The sequence below is a fragment of the Pan troglodytes genome, chromosome 11, assembly GCF_028858775.2.
Source record: "Pan troglodytes isolate AG18354 chromosome 11, NHGRI_mPanTro3-v2.0_pri, whole genome shotgun sequence".
Taxonomy (NCBI): Eukaryota; Metazoa; Chordata; class Mammalia; order Primates; family Hominidae; genus Pan; species Pan troglodytes.
Window position 1 is genome coordinate 49147179 of NC_072409.2, and position 18405 is coordinate 49165583.

At 41.4% G+C, this 18405-nt stretch overlaps 2 protein-coding genes across 45 annotated transcripts in view; both read right to left on the reverse strand.

The window, feature by feature from the left end:
* Window positions 1-10721, reverse strand: part of SECISBP2 (SECIS binding protein 2) — a 48838-nt gene extending 38117 nt beyond the window's left edge. For 14 of the 44 annotated variants that reach the window (XR_008537114.2, XR_008537115.2, XR_010148651.1 and 11 more), the window contains exons 1-5: window positions 10375-10517; window positions 9186-9331; window positions 3311-3560; window positions 2950-3091; window positions 97-323 (exon numbers count right to left, since the gene is read on the reverse strand). Coding sequence is in view for 18 of the 44 variants with exons in the window: in XM_054658228.2 (XP_054514203.1) it covers window positions 97-323; window positions 2950-3091; window positions 3311-3560; window positions 9186-9331; window positions 10375-10410 (801 nt within the window). In the remaining 26 variants the exon portion in view is untranslated. Of the gene's footprint in view, window positions 1-96; window positions 324-2949; window positions 3092-3310; window positions 3561-9185; window positions 9332-9919 lie in introns of all 44 variants that reach the window. The other 30 variants (XR_008537107.2, XR_008537106.2, XR_008537104.2 and 27 more) reach the window with 10 other exon arrangements.
* A 1571-nt stretch (window positions 10722-12292) lies between these two features.
* Window positions 12293-17743, reverse strand: CKS2 (CDC28 protein kinase regulatory subunit 2). Its single transcript, XM_003312160.7, has 3 exons — window positions 17560-17743; window positions 13698-13825; window positions 12293-12623 (listed from the first exon to the last, which is right to left on the reverse strand). Exons 1-3 carry the CDS (start codon window positions 17616-17618, stop codon window positions 12571-12573), a joined length of 240 nt encoding a protein of 79 aa, XP_003312208.1. The 5' UTR covers window positions 17619-17743; the 3' UTR covers window positions 12293-12570.
* Between the last annotated feature and the right edge of the window lie 662 nt (window positions 17744-18405).

Genomic DNA, 18405 nt, shown 5'->3' on the forward strand with positions numbered 1-18405 from the left:
AAGCCCACAGCAAGATTTAATGTGTAATGTTTGAAATGAGACAATTTAAAGTGTACAAAGGAAAAAGAAAAAGAGAGAGAAAAACCCTCACCTCACCTTTGATAACACTGCAGCTGGTTTTACTACTTCTCTTAGAAGAGAAATGTCGGTAGAGACAGAGTGGACAGGTCCCCACTTGGGTTGCTTCTGTATCTCTGACATACTGTTCTCTGCACCTTGCAGTTCAGGAAAGTCCAGTGTGGTAAATTCAAACTCAGGTTTGGAGGTAGATATATTTTTTGCAATGATTCTGGATTTCCTGTCTGTTCGCTTATGGTAACCATCTGTAATTACAAAATTAAAAGTAAGAGTAAAAATTTAGTTACTGTTTGATGACCAGTACGCAAGCAAAAATTGCAGAGTACAAAGACTATTGCTATTGATGCAACAGGTTGTTGTCAAAACACCGTAACTCTTACCGGTGTTGTTCACCTTCCTTTGTAAAAGTATAAAGTTTAAATGACCATAAGTATCAATCACTCTGGTTGGGGCCATCATGCAGAAAAACCAAAATGCACTGTACATTTTAGGAGTATGTATAGTCACGCGCCACATATGATGGTCTGATCAACAATGGATTACGTATACAACAGCCCCATAAGATTGTAATGAAGCTGAAAAATTCCTATTGTCTACTGGTAATGTCATGGTGCGATTACTCACGTTTGTGGTGATGCCAGTGTAAACAAACCTACTGAGCTAACAGGCATATAAAAGTATAGTACATGCGATGATGTACTGTACATAATACTCAGTAATGACAATAAACAACTATGTCACTTGTTTATGTATTATACTTTTTATCTTTGGAGTATATACTCCCTCTACTTACAAAAGAAAAATTTGGCCAGGGCAAGGTGGCTCACGCCTTAATCCCAGCACTTCGGGAGGCTGAGGCAGGCAGATGCAGCCACGAGTTCCAGACCAGCCTGGCCAACATGGTAAAACCCCAACTCTATTGAAAATACAAAAATTAGCTAGGTGTGGGGGCACATGCCCCCTAGCTACTTGGGAGGCTGAGGCACAAGAATTGCTTGAACTTGGGAGGCAGAGGTTGCAGTGAGCCAAGATAGTGCCACTGCACTCCAGCCTGTGTAACACAGTGAGACTCTGTCTCAAAAAAAAAAAAAAAACACAAAACGACAGAAGAAAAACTTAAGTATAAAGCAGCTTCAGGCAGGTCCCTCAGGAGGGATTCCAGAATAAGGCATTGTTATCACAGGAGATGACAGCTCCACGCATGTTACTGTCCCTGAAGACCTTCCAGTGGGACAATATGTGGAGGTGGAAGACAGTGATACAGATGATTCTGACCCTGTACAGGCCTAGGCTAATGTGTGTGGTTGTGTCTTTGTTTTTAATTAAAAAGTGTACAAAGTTAAAAAAAAAAATTAATAGGAAAAAGCTTATAGAGTAAGGATGTAAAGAAAGAAAATATTTTTGTCCAAGCCAAGTGTTTTTGGTTTTTCTGCATGTTTGTGTTTTATTACAAAAGGTAAGTGTTATTACAAGAGTCAGAAAGTTAGAAAAATTAAAAATGTATAAAGTAAAAAAGTTACAGTAAGCTAAGGTTAATTATTGAAAAAAATACTTTTATAAATTTCATGTAGCCTAAGTGTACAAAGTTTAGAACGTCTACAACAGTGTACAGTAACACCCTAGGCCTTCACATTCACCCACCACTCAGTCATTGAATCACCCAGAGCAACTTCCAGTTCTGCCAGCTCCATTCATGGTAAGTGCCCTATACGGGTAAAACATTTTGTATCTTTTTTTTTTTTTTTGGAGACGGAGTCTCGCTCTGTCTCCCAGGCTGGAGTGCAGGGACGCTTGATCTCGGCTCACTGCAAGCTCCGCCTCCCGGGTTCATGCCATTCTCCTGCCTCAGCCTCCCGAGTAGCTGGAACTACAGGTGCCCGCCACCACGCCAGGCTAATTTTTTGTATTTTCAGTCGAGATGGGGTTTCACCGTGTTAGCCAGGATGATCTTGATCTCCTGACCTCGTGATCCGCCCGTCTTGGACTCCCAAAGTGCTGGGATTACAGGCGTGAGCCACCGCTGTACCTTTTCTATATTTTGATACACAAATACTTACCACTATGTTACAACTGCCTACAATATTCAGTACAATAATATGGTCTAAAGGTTTATAACCTAGGAACAATAGGCTATATCATATAGCCTAGCTAGGTGGTTGGCTATACCATCTAGGTCTGTGTAAGTACACTCTAAATGTTCCCACAATGACGAAATCACCTAAGGGCACATTTCTCAGAATGTGTCCCCATCAGTAAGTGAGGCATGACTATAATTCTAAGGCTGATGAAATAGTTACCTTAACCTGATTGTGCAGCTGGGCATTTTAATTATTCTTTTTAGACATTTTATAGTATTGCAAATTTAAAGGGACTCTAATGAATTTTCTGTGCTAGTAAACTTTCCATCTTTCAGTTTGCTGGAATAAACTAGAGGGAAGCAGGTAGCATAAAACGCATAACCTCTTCCCCATCTTTCTCCTGAAATGCAATGGATAAGGTAGGCTGCAGCTACATGAAGCCCCTCATTTAATTATAAGACCAGAGTTACTACAGTTAATAAACGTCCCTTGTACCAGATGGTTTATGAGTGAAGTCAATGAAAAGAGAAAAATGTATATACCAAATAATACAAATTATAGGCACTTAAGATCTTACAATGCAACAGGTACCAAATAATAATCCCATCCCTGGGAAGAAATACCTCCAGAATTGCTCAGGAAGTCTGATGCCCTAAGCTGTGTCAGACCCAGGTCTCATTTCTTGGAGTAGTCACAATGAACAAGCCCATAGAAACAGCTGTATACACAGCAGGAATGTTTCTGGGGCACAAGGCGTAGGCTCGCATTATACTACATTGTTGGTTATTTTTACCTGATTTCAAACTATTCTCAGCGTAAATGGACAAATGATGTGAACCTCTAGCTGATTTTATCTCAGATGATATAGTTCCATCAGCCCTTTCACTGTCAAACTTTTGCTGATCATACGTTTTTTTCTCATCATAGGTTTTCTTCTGCAGGAAAGATTAAAAAGCAACATGAAATAAAACCACCACGATAAAAAAGGTTTAAGGCAGCAAAATATTAAGTATTCACAATTCAATCATTTTTTAAAAGGTTAAATACAAAAAAAACATGATACTTAAATATGATGTACAAATTTACCATTTCTTTACATTTTAAACATTAAAGCAACCAACTAAAGGACACAACAAAACAACATCACTACTCACCTTAAACAGAGCTTTCATTTCTTGTGTGAGAGGGCATGTGTTCTCATTTCGATGCTTCACTGTTTGAAAACCTCGGTAACAACTGGGTTGGTTATAAAGATACTGGGAGCCAGGCACTGAGTAAACATTCTGTGTGGAGTCAAGGGTATAAGGAGAATAGGCATATGGATGAAGAGTTATCTCAGAAGATAAATACTGAGGTGGAAAAGTTGAAGCTCCAAAGGCCATGTCTTCAGTATATATTTTCTGCCTAAGTAAAAAGTGTAAACTTTAGTTGCAGATTTCATACTGCAAACCAAGAAGCTTTTCTGTAATAAACTAATTCAAACTGAACACTTAATATTTCTGAGACCATTCACTCTAGCACTGGAATAATCCCTAATTAAAAGCCAAATAAAATCTCTGAGTGTTTCTTTCTCACCCTGCAAAGAAAGATGTTGACTCTATTTTTTCACTAATGAGCTGGAAGTCCGTAAGAAACATCAACAGAGCCAGAAGATGCTCCAGCAGCTTTTCACCCAACTGCTACCAAGTATTTGGGAAAGCCTCTCCCAGCAACCCTGGCCAAAATGCCCCTAAAGACCATTCTCTCTGCTGGGGGGAGACCCAACAGCCTGCAATGCCTCCACCAGGGCTCCTGCAAATGGTTTTCTCCAGCCCTTCCCTGCTCCAAGCCCACCATGACATCCTGCGCTTTGCTGACTAACAGGGCCAGAGCGCAAAGCAGACACTGCACGGCACCGTGGATGTTAACTACACACTTTACTAACAGATGGACACCAGCTTTGAAGGTTGCTATTGCCTCAATTTATCCCAAGCTGCTAGACTAAACCAAAATATAATTTAACACTAATTTTTCTTTTTTAGCCAATTTGATACAAGGCTACAGGTTTCAACCTTTTTCCCATGAAAGCTGATACAATGACAAAACGCTAAGCAACTGATTTAAAATACAAATAGTAACCTCCTCCTTCCAGCAAATGTTTCTGTTAATTTCCGGAGCTATTCCAAAATGTACTAGTACACTGAAAGGCAGAAAAATCCAAACCTAGTCATGACACACCCTTTAAGACCTTCAAACTGCTACGCTGTCAGGAGATATGAGCATAAGCACTGCTTACTAGAAATCATATTTCTAATGCGCTGCAAGTAACAGACTACACTGAATAAGAAAGGGAGACTACAGGCTCTACCTATAATATAATAACGTTTACTGCTTTCACTTCTATCCAGGACTTAATCATATATTCCCTCATCTCACTGTTTACTATTTCATGATATGTTAACTTAGATTTTCTAAGAGCTTTTACTTACAGGTAAGTAACTTTAACATGAAATATTCCTAATTAAAAATCAAATAAACCCCTTTTTACTGACCTTTGTCTGTCCAACAAAACAACTGGCCTAGCACTGCTCCAAACATACAGCACTGAGGACTAGCTCTTTGTAGAAAAAAGGCTCAAAGCTTCATCCCACTGCCTACATGTTCCTGTGAATTCTGTGCTGTATTTTGTTTGTAGTTGAGAAAAGCTAGTGGGGGGCAAGTGTCACTGAAGGTGGATAATCTGTTCTTCATAAAAGAAGATGAGTTGACAGAAAAAAAAATGTGAAAAAGACTGTCCCAAGTCCAGTAAATAGATAAATGAACAGACAAATGAAATGTAGCTAAAAAGGAAAGCAGGGACAGGTTCCATTGGTTTTGACGGCTGCTGTCATCCAGGAAATTTTCATCCAGGAGTCAGGAGACCTTGGTTGGGGTCCTAGCTCAATCACAATCCAGTTTTCTATTCTGGATAAGTAATTTGGGTTTCTGTCCCCTCACTGGTCCTTCCTCCTCTGGAAAGCTGGTATTTTCCATTTCCATCCAGTGCAAACACAATTACATGCAGAAAACAACACAAAATACAAAACATCAAAGCAGTAACTCACAGCATCTGGCGTGGCTTCAAATGGCATGTCTGGGAAATTCCAGATGCCAGGAGTGGCCCAGATGACCCTAAACCCACAGTAACACACCTGTTTCTCATTCACTGTCCTAAGCTACCCCATCCATACTAAAATCAAACTGTCTGAGTACTTCTGCAATACCTGCTGGTCTCCTGGCTCCACTTCCCTTTGCCCCTTTCCCACCAACGGCTTCCAGGTCTCCCAGGACCTCCTTCTTGCCTCTCCCTCCAGGCACCCGTTGGGTCTGGCTTGACCATCACATGACTTGAAAAGCTCCCTGGCCTGGACTTTGCTCGCCTGGCTCTCACCTGCCCTCCAAGGCTCTATCTCTGTCTCTTTCCCCAGTGCAGTCTCCTCTACACCCTCCTTATCTCACCCATCTGACACATTCTGGGTCAGAACCTCTTATCTTTCTGCTTAGGACTTGACATAAATATAAACAATCCAGCACCTTCCCTAGTCCAGGCCTCCATCTCCAACTTTCAGGTCATTTCCACTTACTATTTCACTTTTTCCCAATTCAGCACGTATAAATCCCAAATTTAACATCCATTCCCCAAAACAGCCCCATTTACAACTTCTGTTCTCATGTATGATCCTACAATTATTTCCATGTATTCAACCGAATATTTTTGTAACATCTTTCCCACCAAAACCTGTACGGACAATCATGGGGCTCTTTTTTATTTCAACAGTTCTCTCATGTAGTTTCTTTACTATTTCCAGTGCCTAGAACCTGGTCAAAGCCCTCAAGCCCCTCTTCTTTAAAAATCTTTCCAAAATTTAGGAGTGATTACAATGACCCCATTTAAGACACTACCAAAAGTTCCCTATTGCCTACCCAGCAAACCTAAAACATTTCAGCTGTACTATGCAGGCTTCCAATCTACTGACAGCTTCCCCCCAAAATTATCACTTTATTCCTCTACTATCTCCCAAACATATCATGCACATGGTCCCTTCAGTCAGGCAACGACCCAAAGGGGATGCAGTTTCTCCTCCACCCACCGAGCCACGTGCTCAGCTGTACAATGTTGTATACCACTAGTTCTTCTCATAGCTGATCTGCTTTAACTCAAAAGCATCAATTGGTACTAAAATTTTCACAGTATATTGACAGATGGTGAAAATGCTCAACTACCTCTTGTCAATAGCAGCAGCAATTTTGGAGAATAGCACGTTAATTCTGGTTCTGCTGCTACCTATTTGAATTAGCATGAACAAACATTTCTAGCTTCAGTTTCCCATGTGCAAAAATAACATTACATCTGCCTGCCACCTCATGGATTGTAGTAACTATGAAAGAAGTGGAAGTATACAATAATACCCAAACAAAAGGCACACATCCTCATACACAGGTTGCACAGGACTTTTCACAAAGGATGTAACATGACAATGGACATTACTTGGAAGAAACTTATTTTGTTTGCATAGGCAAATTTGTTCATTACATCAGTAAATAATCAGTATTTTCCAAACATGGCAAATGTTATCTATCAGACTACTTCTAATTTCTTTGTCTTGTCCTATAACATAAATATGGAAGAGTCTGGTATGTTCATTTTCATCTCCATCACTTCAAAACTATGGAAGACTTTCAATAATTAATTCCAAATGAATAAATGAGCATCTTTGAGTGCACTGTGAAAGGTACTGGAGGAGGACAGATTCTGTAAAAGGTTACTATACCTTCTTTAAGGAAAGATGAGGGAAGGGGACATACAAAGTTGACTTAGGATGCTATGTAGTTGAACAAGTAAGAAAGAGGAAATAGTTGTTTCAGAAACTTCTATTCCTTTTGTCACAGCAGCAAGAGATCTCCATTTACATGTAATCTGACTATGGCAATGCAATTTTTAATCTATATTAGAATTGCTCAGATAATCAATTCTCAACCATGTTAAGTCTCATTATTTCATCCCCACTTTAAAGGCTCTTTTCCTTTCTAACTCTTCCTCTTCAATTTAATGCCTTCCTTATCCTTGTTTTCTTGCCAGGCGTGAATACTTTTCCTTGGTCATAAACCAAAGCTAAAAAAGAAGAGTTAAGAAAACTATTTTTTTTTTTTTTTGAGAGAGAGTCTTGTTCTGTTGCCCAGGCTGAAGTGCAGTGGCGCAGTCTCGGCTCACTACAACCTCCACCTCCTGGGTTCAAGCAATTCTCTACCTCAGCCTCCCGAGTAACTGGGATTACAGGCACCTGCCACCACACCCGGCTAATTTTTGTATTTCTGTAGTAGAGATGGGGTTTCACCATGTTGGTCAGGCTCGTCTTGAACTCCTGACCTTGTGATCCACCCGCCTTGGCCTCCCAAAGTGCTGGGATTACAGGCATGAGCCACCACACCCGGCCAAGAAAACTAATTTTTAAATTCAGCACTGCCCATTCTTGAGTCTCTGATTAGTCTCCACTCATGTTACTGCCAAAATGTTCCTTTAGCCATGTGAATGTTTTCCACCACTATTTTGAGTAACTAAATACCACCTAGCAGATGGCTTTGAGTTCTTGTCACTGAGATATATTTTTGTATTTTGTTATGTGAGACACTCAAGGTAGGGAACAACTCAAGTGAGACCCATGCCAAACTCCCCTTTACAGTGGATGAAATACAGTGGAAAAATAGGGTATTCCTACCAAAGACCAAATTCCAGCATATAAAGGTAGTGTTTCAACTTTCGTCAAAAAAATACAACTTTCAGTATTTCTTAAACACAAAAGACAACTCAATCATTTTCTTATTCATTACAATTCTCATTCTTGCAAATATAATTCTAGAATTTATATACAGTACAAACTATTTTCAATTACATCATGCAGGCACAAATAAAAGGAAACAAGTTAGAATCATATCAAAGAAGAAAAAAGCATTAGGATTCTTAGATTAGAACTACACCTGATGCAAATCTTAAAAACAGATCTACAAATAAATCTACACAATTATGTGAAAGATTAATACTTTTTTTATCTAAATTCAGCTGCAAGAGGAAGCCATTTTGTAAACCTAGAGAATGAATCCTGAGAAGGAAAAAGAAAATGTAAGGAAAAACGTAAGCCTTCTTTCAACTCAAATTTAGAAGAACTTAAGCCTGAAATGTGTAAAATTCATCTCCATATAACAGATATAAAGTAAAATGGTGGAAAGCAAAAGTCAACAATTTCCAAAAAATTATCCACACAGAGGCAGCTATGGTTGCTAGTCCCCTCCCCTTCGCTCAACAAGATTTTAAAATGTTAACCTTAAAAAGGAGGAGTACGTTTATTTGGTCCTTTCTTTGCCCTTCCCTCCACATTTCATCTCCCATTAGATATATGATATATTTTTAAACCATATGAACAAATGAACCTTGAAACGGGATTTTTTTTTTTTTTTGAGACAGAGTCTCACTCTGTCAGCCAGGCTTGAGTGTAGTGGTGCTATCTTGGCCCACTGCAACCTCTGCCTCCCAGGTTCAAAGGATTCTCCTGCCCCAGTCTCCCGAATACCTGGGATTACAGGTGTCCGCCACCATACCTGATTAATTTTTGTATTTTTGTGGAGACAGGGTTTCACCATGTTGGTCAGACTGGTCTTGAACTCCTGACCTCAGGTGATCCACCCGCCTCGGCCTCCCAAAGTGCTGGGATTACAGGCGTGAGCCACAGCGCCTGGCCTGAAACTGCATTTCTTATTAACAAATGCAATGCAGTCTCTACTATTTCTTTGCCGAAAATAACAATGAGTATGAAGGAAAAAAAGGGGAGTTAAAGCTTCTGTTTTTGGCACAGGATACAGTTAAGTTGTGCTACTGGCTCAGACTCTTCTTGGTTGAAGAGCATTCTCTTATCATCTGCAGAACTTTAGTGCAGTAACTGCCGAGTATTTGAAAGTCTAATCACCATTAAATCCAAAATGTAAGCCCCTAGGTAAGACTTTTAGAAAGATACATACTCTGTCACTGGTGGTTCCTGAACAAACGGATAGTATGTGGCTGCAGAGCTGGGGAAGACACATGCTTCTGAGGACTCTAACCATGCCACATTGAGCCCGGCAAATCTGGGGACAAATGGTTTGACATCTGCTGATAACTTGATGCCCTGAGGAAAAATATGAGGTTTTGGCCACAAACATTCAGAGATCAAGCAAATATAAACAAACAAAAAGACCCAAGAGGTGTTCCTAATAGCCCCAGAAATGTTCCCGATGTTGTTTAAAAACTTCTGCCTCGTAAAGACAAGAACCTGCTTGCTAACGATTTCTCCCCAATGCTTTTTTTTGTTAGAAAAGGCAGTAGTTCAAACATTAAAAGTGAAAAATAAGGACAACGAATTCAAGTGGAAATAAAATTTAACACAGATTATATAGTTAAGATCTTGGAATAAGGGTGTTTTTACCACAGATTCACGTAGAAATAATAGAACTGCACACAGTACAACTACTACAGTCAAATACACGTGGACTGTTTAACTACAGCACCCAAAACACACTGCAGACGTTTATTTCCATTACATTTTCTTGAAAAAGTTACACAAAAGCATATGCATTTTACTCATGAACCACTAAGTCTTGCTTTATTGAAATACCAAACCTTGCTTTGCTAGAAAATATTATCACCACGAGCCTTTGAAATTTCAATTCAATAAGACTTCTTTCTTTAGTTTTTAGTGACGTAGTAAGAGATTTACTTTCACCGAGAATTTTATGGGTCTAAAAATGATGCACGCGATCGCCAGGGCTCCATCTAGTGGTAATGCTGAGTACGTAGAGCGGAGAATGACGTTCAGAAAAACGCAGGATCCTTTAAAACAATCTATCCGTTCCCAAGAGCGCGGGAAGCTCGCCAGAGTCCCCCCGCCCCGACTGCGGGGAGCGCGGAGCTGGGCCGCAGTCACTGCGCTGGGTGACATCGCACCACAGACGCGGCGCTAACTGTGGGCGGGGTCTGTAGCCGCTGACCGCCACCCCAAGGCGGACCCGAGGCGGGGCGCGAAGATCGCGGCCACCCGGTAGGGCGCTCCCGTGCCGTCACCAGCATCCGACCCACGCCCGCTGGACCAGCCCCGTCACCGCCCGGCCGAGCCCCCAGTGCGAGGCAGGCGGACGGACTGAGGCTGCCGAGAGAGCCCCCGTCGGCCCTTACCTCGCTTTCGGGCTCCCGCGGCCCCTCCGACGCCATGGCGCGAGGCGCGGAGGAGGCCGCGTCACGGAGGCCAGCAGCCGGCCGTCGGCTTGCCTGACAAAGCGTTTCCGCCCCCGCAGGCGACGCCAGGAAGTGCGTCACAGCAAAGCGACAGAGTCCGCCCTTTCTTCCGGCCGGAAGTACGCGGCGGCGGCACTGGACCTGCGCGGGCAGCACGTGGAGGCAGTGGGGAGCTTGCGGGAGATGCGGACCCTCAGGAGTCCTCTGGGCTGGGGACTCACCGTAGCTTACGGGAGTCTCGGATCTGCCTTTTAGTGCTGGGATATCGGAGATAGTCTCCACCAAGGCAGTAGCGACTATAAACAAGAGTTAGGCCGTGATTTACTTTTGTCCCCTGGGCCTCACGAGTCTAGCGTTAGGACGGGATGGGGTAGTCTGGAAAGGCCTCTCGCTGAGGTGACCTTTGAGCAGTCACCTGAAGAGGAGAAAGGAGATTTACTAATAAGGAAACTGAGGAGGCCGAGATTACTCTCACCCCCGCCACTGCATTTCCCTAAAATTTCCCCAAGATTGGTGACTTACAGGAATTGCATACCCTGTAGGTCCTACAAACCTGGAAAGCCTACAAGACTCTTGATGGTATCCTAAATTTCCAGAAACCTTAAGTTTGGAAGTAGCCACAGAAAATAATTTAAAAATCGCTCGGTTTCTTTCGAAAATTAAAAAAAGTGCTAAGATATGGTCGAGAGATGGAATAGTATAATTTTCACGAGAAAAAAGTTCTACACAGAGCAAATTCGTTAAATACTGTGAGAAATGTGTAAGGTGCGGCAGGGATAGGAGGTTGACCAAAAGTACAGGGAAGAATGCAGAGTGGATTTCAATAGATGGAGGAGGAACTTTCCTCTCACTCAAAGGCTTGGAGGAAAGTTCAAGTGGATTTAAGGAACAGAAATTGTCAGCAAAATAGGCCATTTGAGGAATGGGGATTAGGTTGAGGCAAATTGTAGGTTTCCTCTGTCCCTTGCACAGACGTTAACTCTACCATTGAATACGAAGTATTTCAAGCAAATAAGGCAGGTGCAGCTCCAGTTTTTTCAGATTTCTGTCCTGGTGGGTCTCAGTTCACTACACAGCCTCTAGCAGAAGTGATCCTTAGGGTCTGGTCTGGCAGGAATTTATGCTGGAAGTTTAGGGGTAGCTGTCGCCTTCCTTTCAGCACTATTGGGTCTACCCAGAAGTGTAATGAAGTTTACTTGATTTTGTCATGTTTCTGTTGGTTACCCTGGACACATCCTATGGTAGTGGCAGTAGATTTTAGGATGCTGCTAATCACAACCTTCAAAATTTATTGCCCTCATGTGTAAAGACACCCTTTGTTAACCAATGGACCTGATGTATGCTGGCTGCTCATTTAAGATGTTTCTATAGCATAGCAATTAATTAGAATAACTCCAAAACACTTTCCTAGCAGCTAAAAAGGCAAAGGTGTTTTACAGTGTTTTTGAACTTTTAAAAATGTGGTGATACTTTATAGGAAACATTATCCCTACTTTGGAAATGTAGAAGAGGATAAAAAAGTTAAGAGGTTTTTCCCAAGACCACCAGTGGCCAGACAGTGAAGTAGCCCAGATAGTATTAATTTGGGCTTTCCTGTTCTAGACAATTCTCCAGGAATTCAAGAGGTAAAATCTACTTTGGCTTTAGTTTAAACATATCCCTGGTAATTAATTTCTTCATTAAGTGAATTAAATGGTATCCAGATCATACCACGCTATTTTAAACTCATTTAACGTCATCTTTAAGGTAAGTTCCTCAGAGCTAAAACTATAACACTGAAATCAATTTCAATAGTCACAAATTTCAATAGTCACAAATTAACTGTAAGAAAATATACCTCAAAAACTTGAAACAGTGATAAATGCAACATACAAACTTTATTGAACAAAAGTAAACTGTTTCAGTAAACTCAAACAGGCACTTAAGAGAAAAACTGACTGGAAGAACTTTTATCTTAAACATCTTACAGTAACCTACTTGCAGTTGCATTTAACTGAGCTCTGTTGCTGTGAAGAATACAGCTCATGCACAGGTATGGATGAAAGATTTGTACATTTCTCAAGTATTCACTGAATACTACCTTATATACACATATACATTAAATTTGAAAAAGATTTGACGATCCCCAGACAAACTTCATTTTTGTTGATCTTTTGGAAGAGGTCGTCTAAAGAGAAGAATATGTGGTTCTGTGGAAAGAAAATGTTTTGAATCATTTTAATATGATTTTCATATACTCAACAGAAATTCAAAAGCATTCTCAACTAAGCCAGAATAAAATAAACTAAGTCCACTATTAATTGGTTTGAGGTATCCAAAATGAATTTTTTTTCACAGTTACTGTCTACAGTAAATAGATTAAAAGTAAAAAGATTACCTCTTTATAGGGAAAAACACCTCCTTCAAATCACCTACAGGATCTCATACTAATGCTCATCCCCATAGATTCTGTTTCAATAGGTGGGGCACAGAAATCTACACTTAAGTTCTTCAGTTGCTTTTGTATTATCTGGACTGAATTCTAATAGGATTACGTATCTCAATCCCAAGAAAGTGATGAGTCCTTTTAGAGTTTTCGATGCAATGCTTTTCTTTAACAGCAGAGTAGAAGATAGTTTTAATTCCACCTACTTCAGCTTCTATAGTATGTCTTCAAATTTTGTTCAAAGCATTATAAATGCTGTTAGATTTACTGATAATCCAAATATAGAATTTAATCCACACTGTTTTAGTCTAGAAAACCCACAAAGTTTTAGTAGAGTTTACTATTTAACACCTGAAAAACTTTTGGTTAATACCACATAATAGCATAAGGTACCCATAAGCACAGTTGAGTTCATATGCTATTACCTCATTTAAACTTCATGTGGTACATATCCTTTCAGAGGGCTGAAGAATCACTTTAAATTAAATCAATCTCCACACATAGATAAGAACACTTGTCTTAGGATATATTTATGATAAAATGCTTTGGGATACTGTTAACAATGATACAGATTTTAAAATACTTTTTTTTTTTTTTTTTTACTTCTTACATTATTTTCCAAGTAGAATAATGTGTTACTTTCACTCCTGTGGTATTTTATTTACCATAAAATTGGAACTCTCTCCAGAGTCAAGAAATTAGTCATTAAAAAAAAAAAACTTATCAGAACAGTTACTTTCAGATATCATTTGATGTCAATGATATTTTAAAAATTTTGACAACCATAACCACCAATATTTCAACAATTACTGCTTTACTATAACATAGCATAGCTTACCTGGCTCATGAATCATGTAATGAACCCAGCCTAGACTCTGTTGGACACCAAGTCTCCTCCACTCCTCTTCAGACATCAGATGAGTTTTAGGTACTTGTTTGGAAAGTTCTCTGGGTAACATAACATGCCTGTTACAAGATACAGCCAAGTGTTAGTCCAGTGCCTTTTCTACAACTGTCGCTTTATACATGTACCTTAAGGAACTCTGTTGCTTTAATATTGAGAACTGCAATCTACTACCTTTAATCCTGATATGATGGCCTATGTTCAAATTAGGGAGCTAAGAGTGCACAATCCAAAAGCAGAAAGCATTTTCCATAGGATTAATCTTTTTCTCTTATCACAGAATGCTTACCAGTTGCCTTAATCTTCTTCAGGAAGAGAACCCCAAAATATAAGTTGAACATATGGTTACCAGCCTCCAAATCATAAGCCAACAAGATATAAGAAAATGTGTAACTTATGAAAAGTGTTCTCAAAGGGAAAGAACATGCTGAACTCTTTTTCTCCTTCTTGTTGAATGCACATTAATATGATCAGGGAGCCAGAGCAGGAATCTAGGACCATAGAAGCAACTGTAAATTGAGAACGGTAAAGCAACAAGAGGTAAGGACCCAGCCTAGTCCCTGACTGTAAAGCTGTTATCCCTGCCCCAGATTATTAGACTTTTATGTAACGAAAAAGTCTAAGTTACAGTTAATTTGGGTTTCCTCTTATTCAACACTAGCTTTGTAGTAGTTACTAGTCCTTGTATGCTGCAGAAGTTGCTTTATACTTCAAGTACTTTCTTCAAAATTAAAAACGGAAAACCACTAACTGTACATACACATTGTGTGCAACCTCACTGTTTTCCAGTTAATTTACTGACCTATATCCAAAACTTACATTGTTCAGTTTCTTAGGCAAGCATGGAATAACCTTCAAAGTTAAACCATCAATATGTACAATTGTAGCCTTACGAGATTCTCGAAAACAAATCTGTATCATTAACAGTATCCCAAAGCATTCTATCAAAGATTTGCCAAACAAATCTCTTTCCCCAAATTAAGAATTTTTACTCAATTACCATAAAAAGGACTTTATGAAAATCACAATTCTCAGCTCCATGTTTACCACCTCCAGTAGTAGCAACAGTTTTATACTGAACCATCCATAACCACCAACCCAAATTTTTAACCAGTATAAGATATCTGTCTGTGAGTCAGCTGGCTGGGGATGAATGAGGTGCAATCTGGTCACTTTCTGAGACACAGTAAACTGAATCCCTAACCCGCTATAAGCACCCAGCTGTCATCAACTTAAATTTTAGTCTGTGGTTAAGTACCAATTTATTTGCAGGGCAAAGTGAGCCTCAGAAAAATTCTACTGTGTTGCTAGATTGCCTTAAGGCCACCAAGTCATAGCTTACTACCATAATTTGTAGAGTTTTCATCAATTCCAGTGAACTATATAGTGATTCTTTGTAATTCTTACCAGTTATCACCCACATTCTTGAAATGCTGCTTTAACATCTAACTTCAAATAATCTGTTATCTTATTTCTACGTTCTATCTTGTTGATTATTCTCAAAGAGAAATGTAGTGCTTTTGTACCTTTTCTATCAAACTTACAGAGTACATAAATCTACCAACAAGTTATTTAGATAGAAGTTACCACCCTTCTCCATAAACACGGAAACAGGCTCTCTTCCATCGGGGTTTCTTTATAAAGGAAAAATGTTTAAGTAGCATCAACCCCATATGAGGATTCTACCTGTATTTTTGCCACACAGAGATTTCAAACTAACTACATGTAAGGAAAATTATTTCCAAAATCTAACGTTTATTTCAGTTGAAATGCAAAATAGTGCAAGTATTACTAATTTGTAAGGCTGCCCAGAAAAATTAAGTTTTTCTCTTGTGAAAACAGACTTCCATGATGTGGGGGTGGGGGCACCCACTGTTATGCCCTTAGAAACATTAAGACCCTCACGTAAAAGGACTAGGAAATTAAGTTTGTAATTAAGAAAAATCAAAGAAAGATACAGATAACTGCACACTGGGAAAAATAAATACTAGCCTTTGAAATTTACATTGCATGCTGCACCATTACATATTAATACAAACCACCCTAGACTCATGCCTTAGTGCTATATTATCACTAGTTTCCCCTTTAAAATTATGTGTGGAAATTACTATCCTGTTTCATAAAGGTTAGTGGCTTGGCCAATTAATACCAGCTCTAATTTTTATTGGATTAAAATAAATCACTTCAGATATGTCAACTTTCTTCTATACATTACCACACACAAATCATTTGAGTATATTAAAACTAAAAAATCGACCTACTGCCATCAGAAAGAAGTCTGAGAAATAGCTTCATTTATTTTCAATATTATACCCTAAAAGAAACTTGTACCGACCCTTAAATCCTTATCCTAAACACTTGGCACCAGATGTGTTTCAGAATAATTTTCTAGGTTTTAGTAAGATTATTACGGTTTACATTGTGTTCATTATTGGATATCCTCAATAGGGCTCTTGATTAACATCGCATAATTGAACACTGCCAGCATATTACACGAGTATAGTTTGTTATTACTATAAGGTTAACACAATCTACTTGAAATTTACCTACAGCCAGAAAAACATGCTCTTTTTCTAGCTAGGAATACAAAAGGGTGCAATTATTACTACCCATAGAAATATTCAGTAGTCCTCATGTGAAAACAGACTTCCATGCTACTAGGGAGGGGGAGAAAAAGAGAAACCACCCACTGTTTTGTTCTTTCTTCCTTAAATAGCATTCGGAGAAATCTAACCTACAAAGGCAGCAGACAGAAAACAAGGTCACAATTTGGCCAACGATGGCATGGGCTTTATCTCCCCTAAATCTTGGTAGTATCCCAGAACGCAGCGTTCTAGTCGCTACCTAGTAAGAAAAAGGGGTTGACTGTTTTCTGAAGCCACGCCCTAAATGAAGTGTCCCGCATACAGTAAGGACAACAAATTTTACTGATCGATTACAGCCACCATGTTCTAGTACGGTGCTTCAGGACTCAAACGCAAAAGTTTCTCAAAGCCCAAAATTTGGCCAGTGTATACCAGCAAAAAATAATGCCCAAAGTCCACTCAAGTTCTTAATCGGCCTTAAAATGAAACTCCTTTAATAATACCCTCAATTGTATGACTGCGGCTAACCTATAATGGCCCAAATCACCATACCCAGTAAACATTTTCGAATCCCCATCAAGCTCATTTTTCGGGGGGTCGCCTCCAAAGCTTATTCTTATACCACTCACTTCAAAAACAAGAAAAAGAAAAGTGTTCCTCTGTGTTAACAGATGAAAATGACCATTTGACCATTCTAAACCACAAACTAGTAAAAGCTGCATCACCCCGTCAGCGACAGGGAAAGTGTGTGTCACGGTTGCTAAAGGAAAAAGGACGGCACCAGGTGGGTTTTCCTGGACTGGTTCAAAGAACTGGAACTGAGACCAGCTACTGAACGGCCTAATTACTTCGGCCACGGCCGAGAAAAAAGTGACGGGATGGTCACTCCGCGTCGCCGAGGACCCCATGACCCCCAAGTTGCGCCGGTTCCTACCCAGGTACTAAATGCGGCCCGGTGGGCACTCTTCCCTCACCCTCCGCGCACACCGAACAAAGGCCCAACCGGCCCGGCGCGGCCAGGCACCCAACTATGTCCGACTGCGCGGGGCGCCAGGTGCCCGCGACCCCAAACCCCGGCCCCCTCGCCCTCCGGACCCGGGCTCCGCCCCCCAGGCCCCGGCCCCCACCCCCGACCCTGCTATGCCTGGGTCGCCCCGCCCGCGGGGGCCCCGGCTGAGGGAGCCGGCTCGGGGTCTGAGAAAGGCGCCCACCGGTACTCGTAGTGTTCGTCGAAGTACTTGTCCGAGTAGTAGATCTGCTTGTGGGCCATCCTGCTGGCGCGCTGCAGAAAATGAAACGAGAGAGCGCGAAGAGCGGGCTCAGCAGACAAAACTACGTCCTACCAAGGCAACAACTCGCCGGAGACTAACGACCGCAGTCCCAACGATCCGGATTTGAATCCGACAGCCCGCCGCCGATTGGACAGCAGCGCCGACCAATCACCTTCTGCGGAAGTCGCCGGCTGCCAGCCTATCGTCGCCGCCGCCTCGCAAAGTCCGCTTCCCGGGTCAGCCAATCAGAGATCTGTTGCGAGGTTGCCCGAGGGAAGATAGGTACGTCACGGGGGTGGCAGGGCCCTCAACGGGCAGGGGCGTGGCCAGAGGAGGGCGAAGTCGGGACGTTAAGGGCCGCAGAGCGCGTGCGCAGGAACGTGGAAAGTTCCAGGACACGGAACCGTTGGGACGGAGGACCTGAAGGTGGAGTGAGGTATCACGGGGTTTGGTGATGACGTAGTCGGTCGAGGCCGGAAGCGTGGGCCACAGGGCTTTGAGCGGAAGCTGTCGACCTTGCACGGTGATGGCGCTCCTCGTGACCCCTTGTATCCCCTCAGGCTCGAGCCAGGAGCCTAGGTCCACTTTGAAAAGTAATAAAAGGCAGAAAGGTTCTGCGGTGTGAGGGGGAGGGCGGCTTCGTGGTCGGCTGGGTGGGGGGAGCGTCGGGCGGCCGCGGCGTGGCTGTGTCCCGGGCTGCCTTGCGCAGCCGGCCGTTCCGCCGCCTCGTGCACTTGCTGAGCTTCCGGCCTGGCCCGTCGCGGGGCTCCTGGCGCCCCCCTAGAC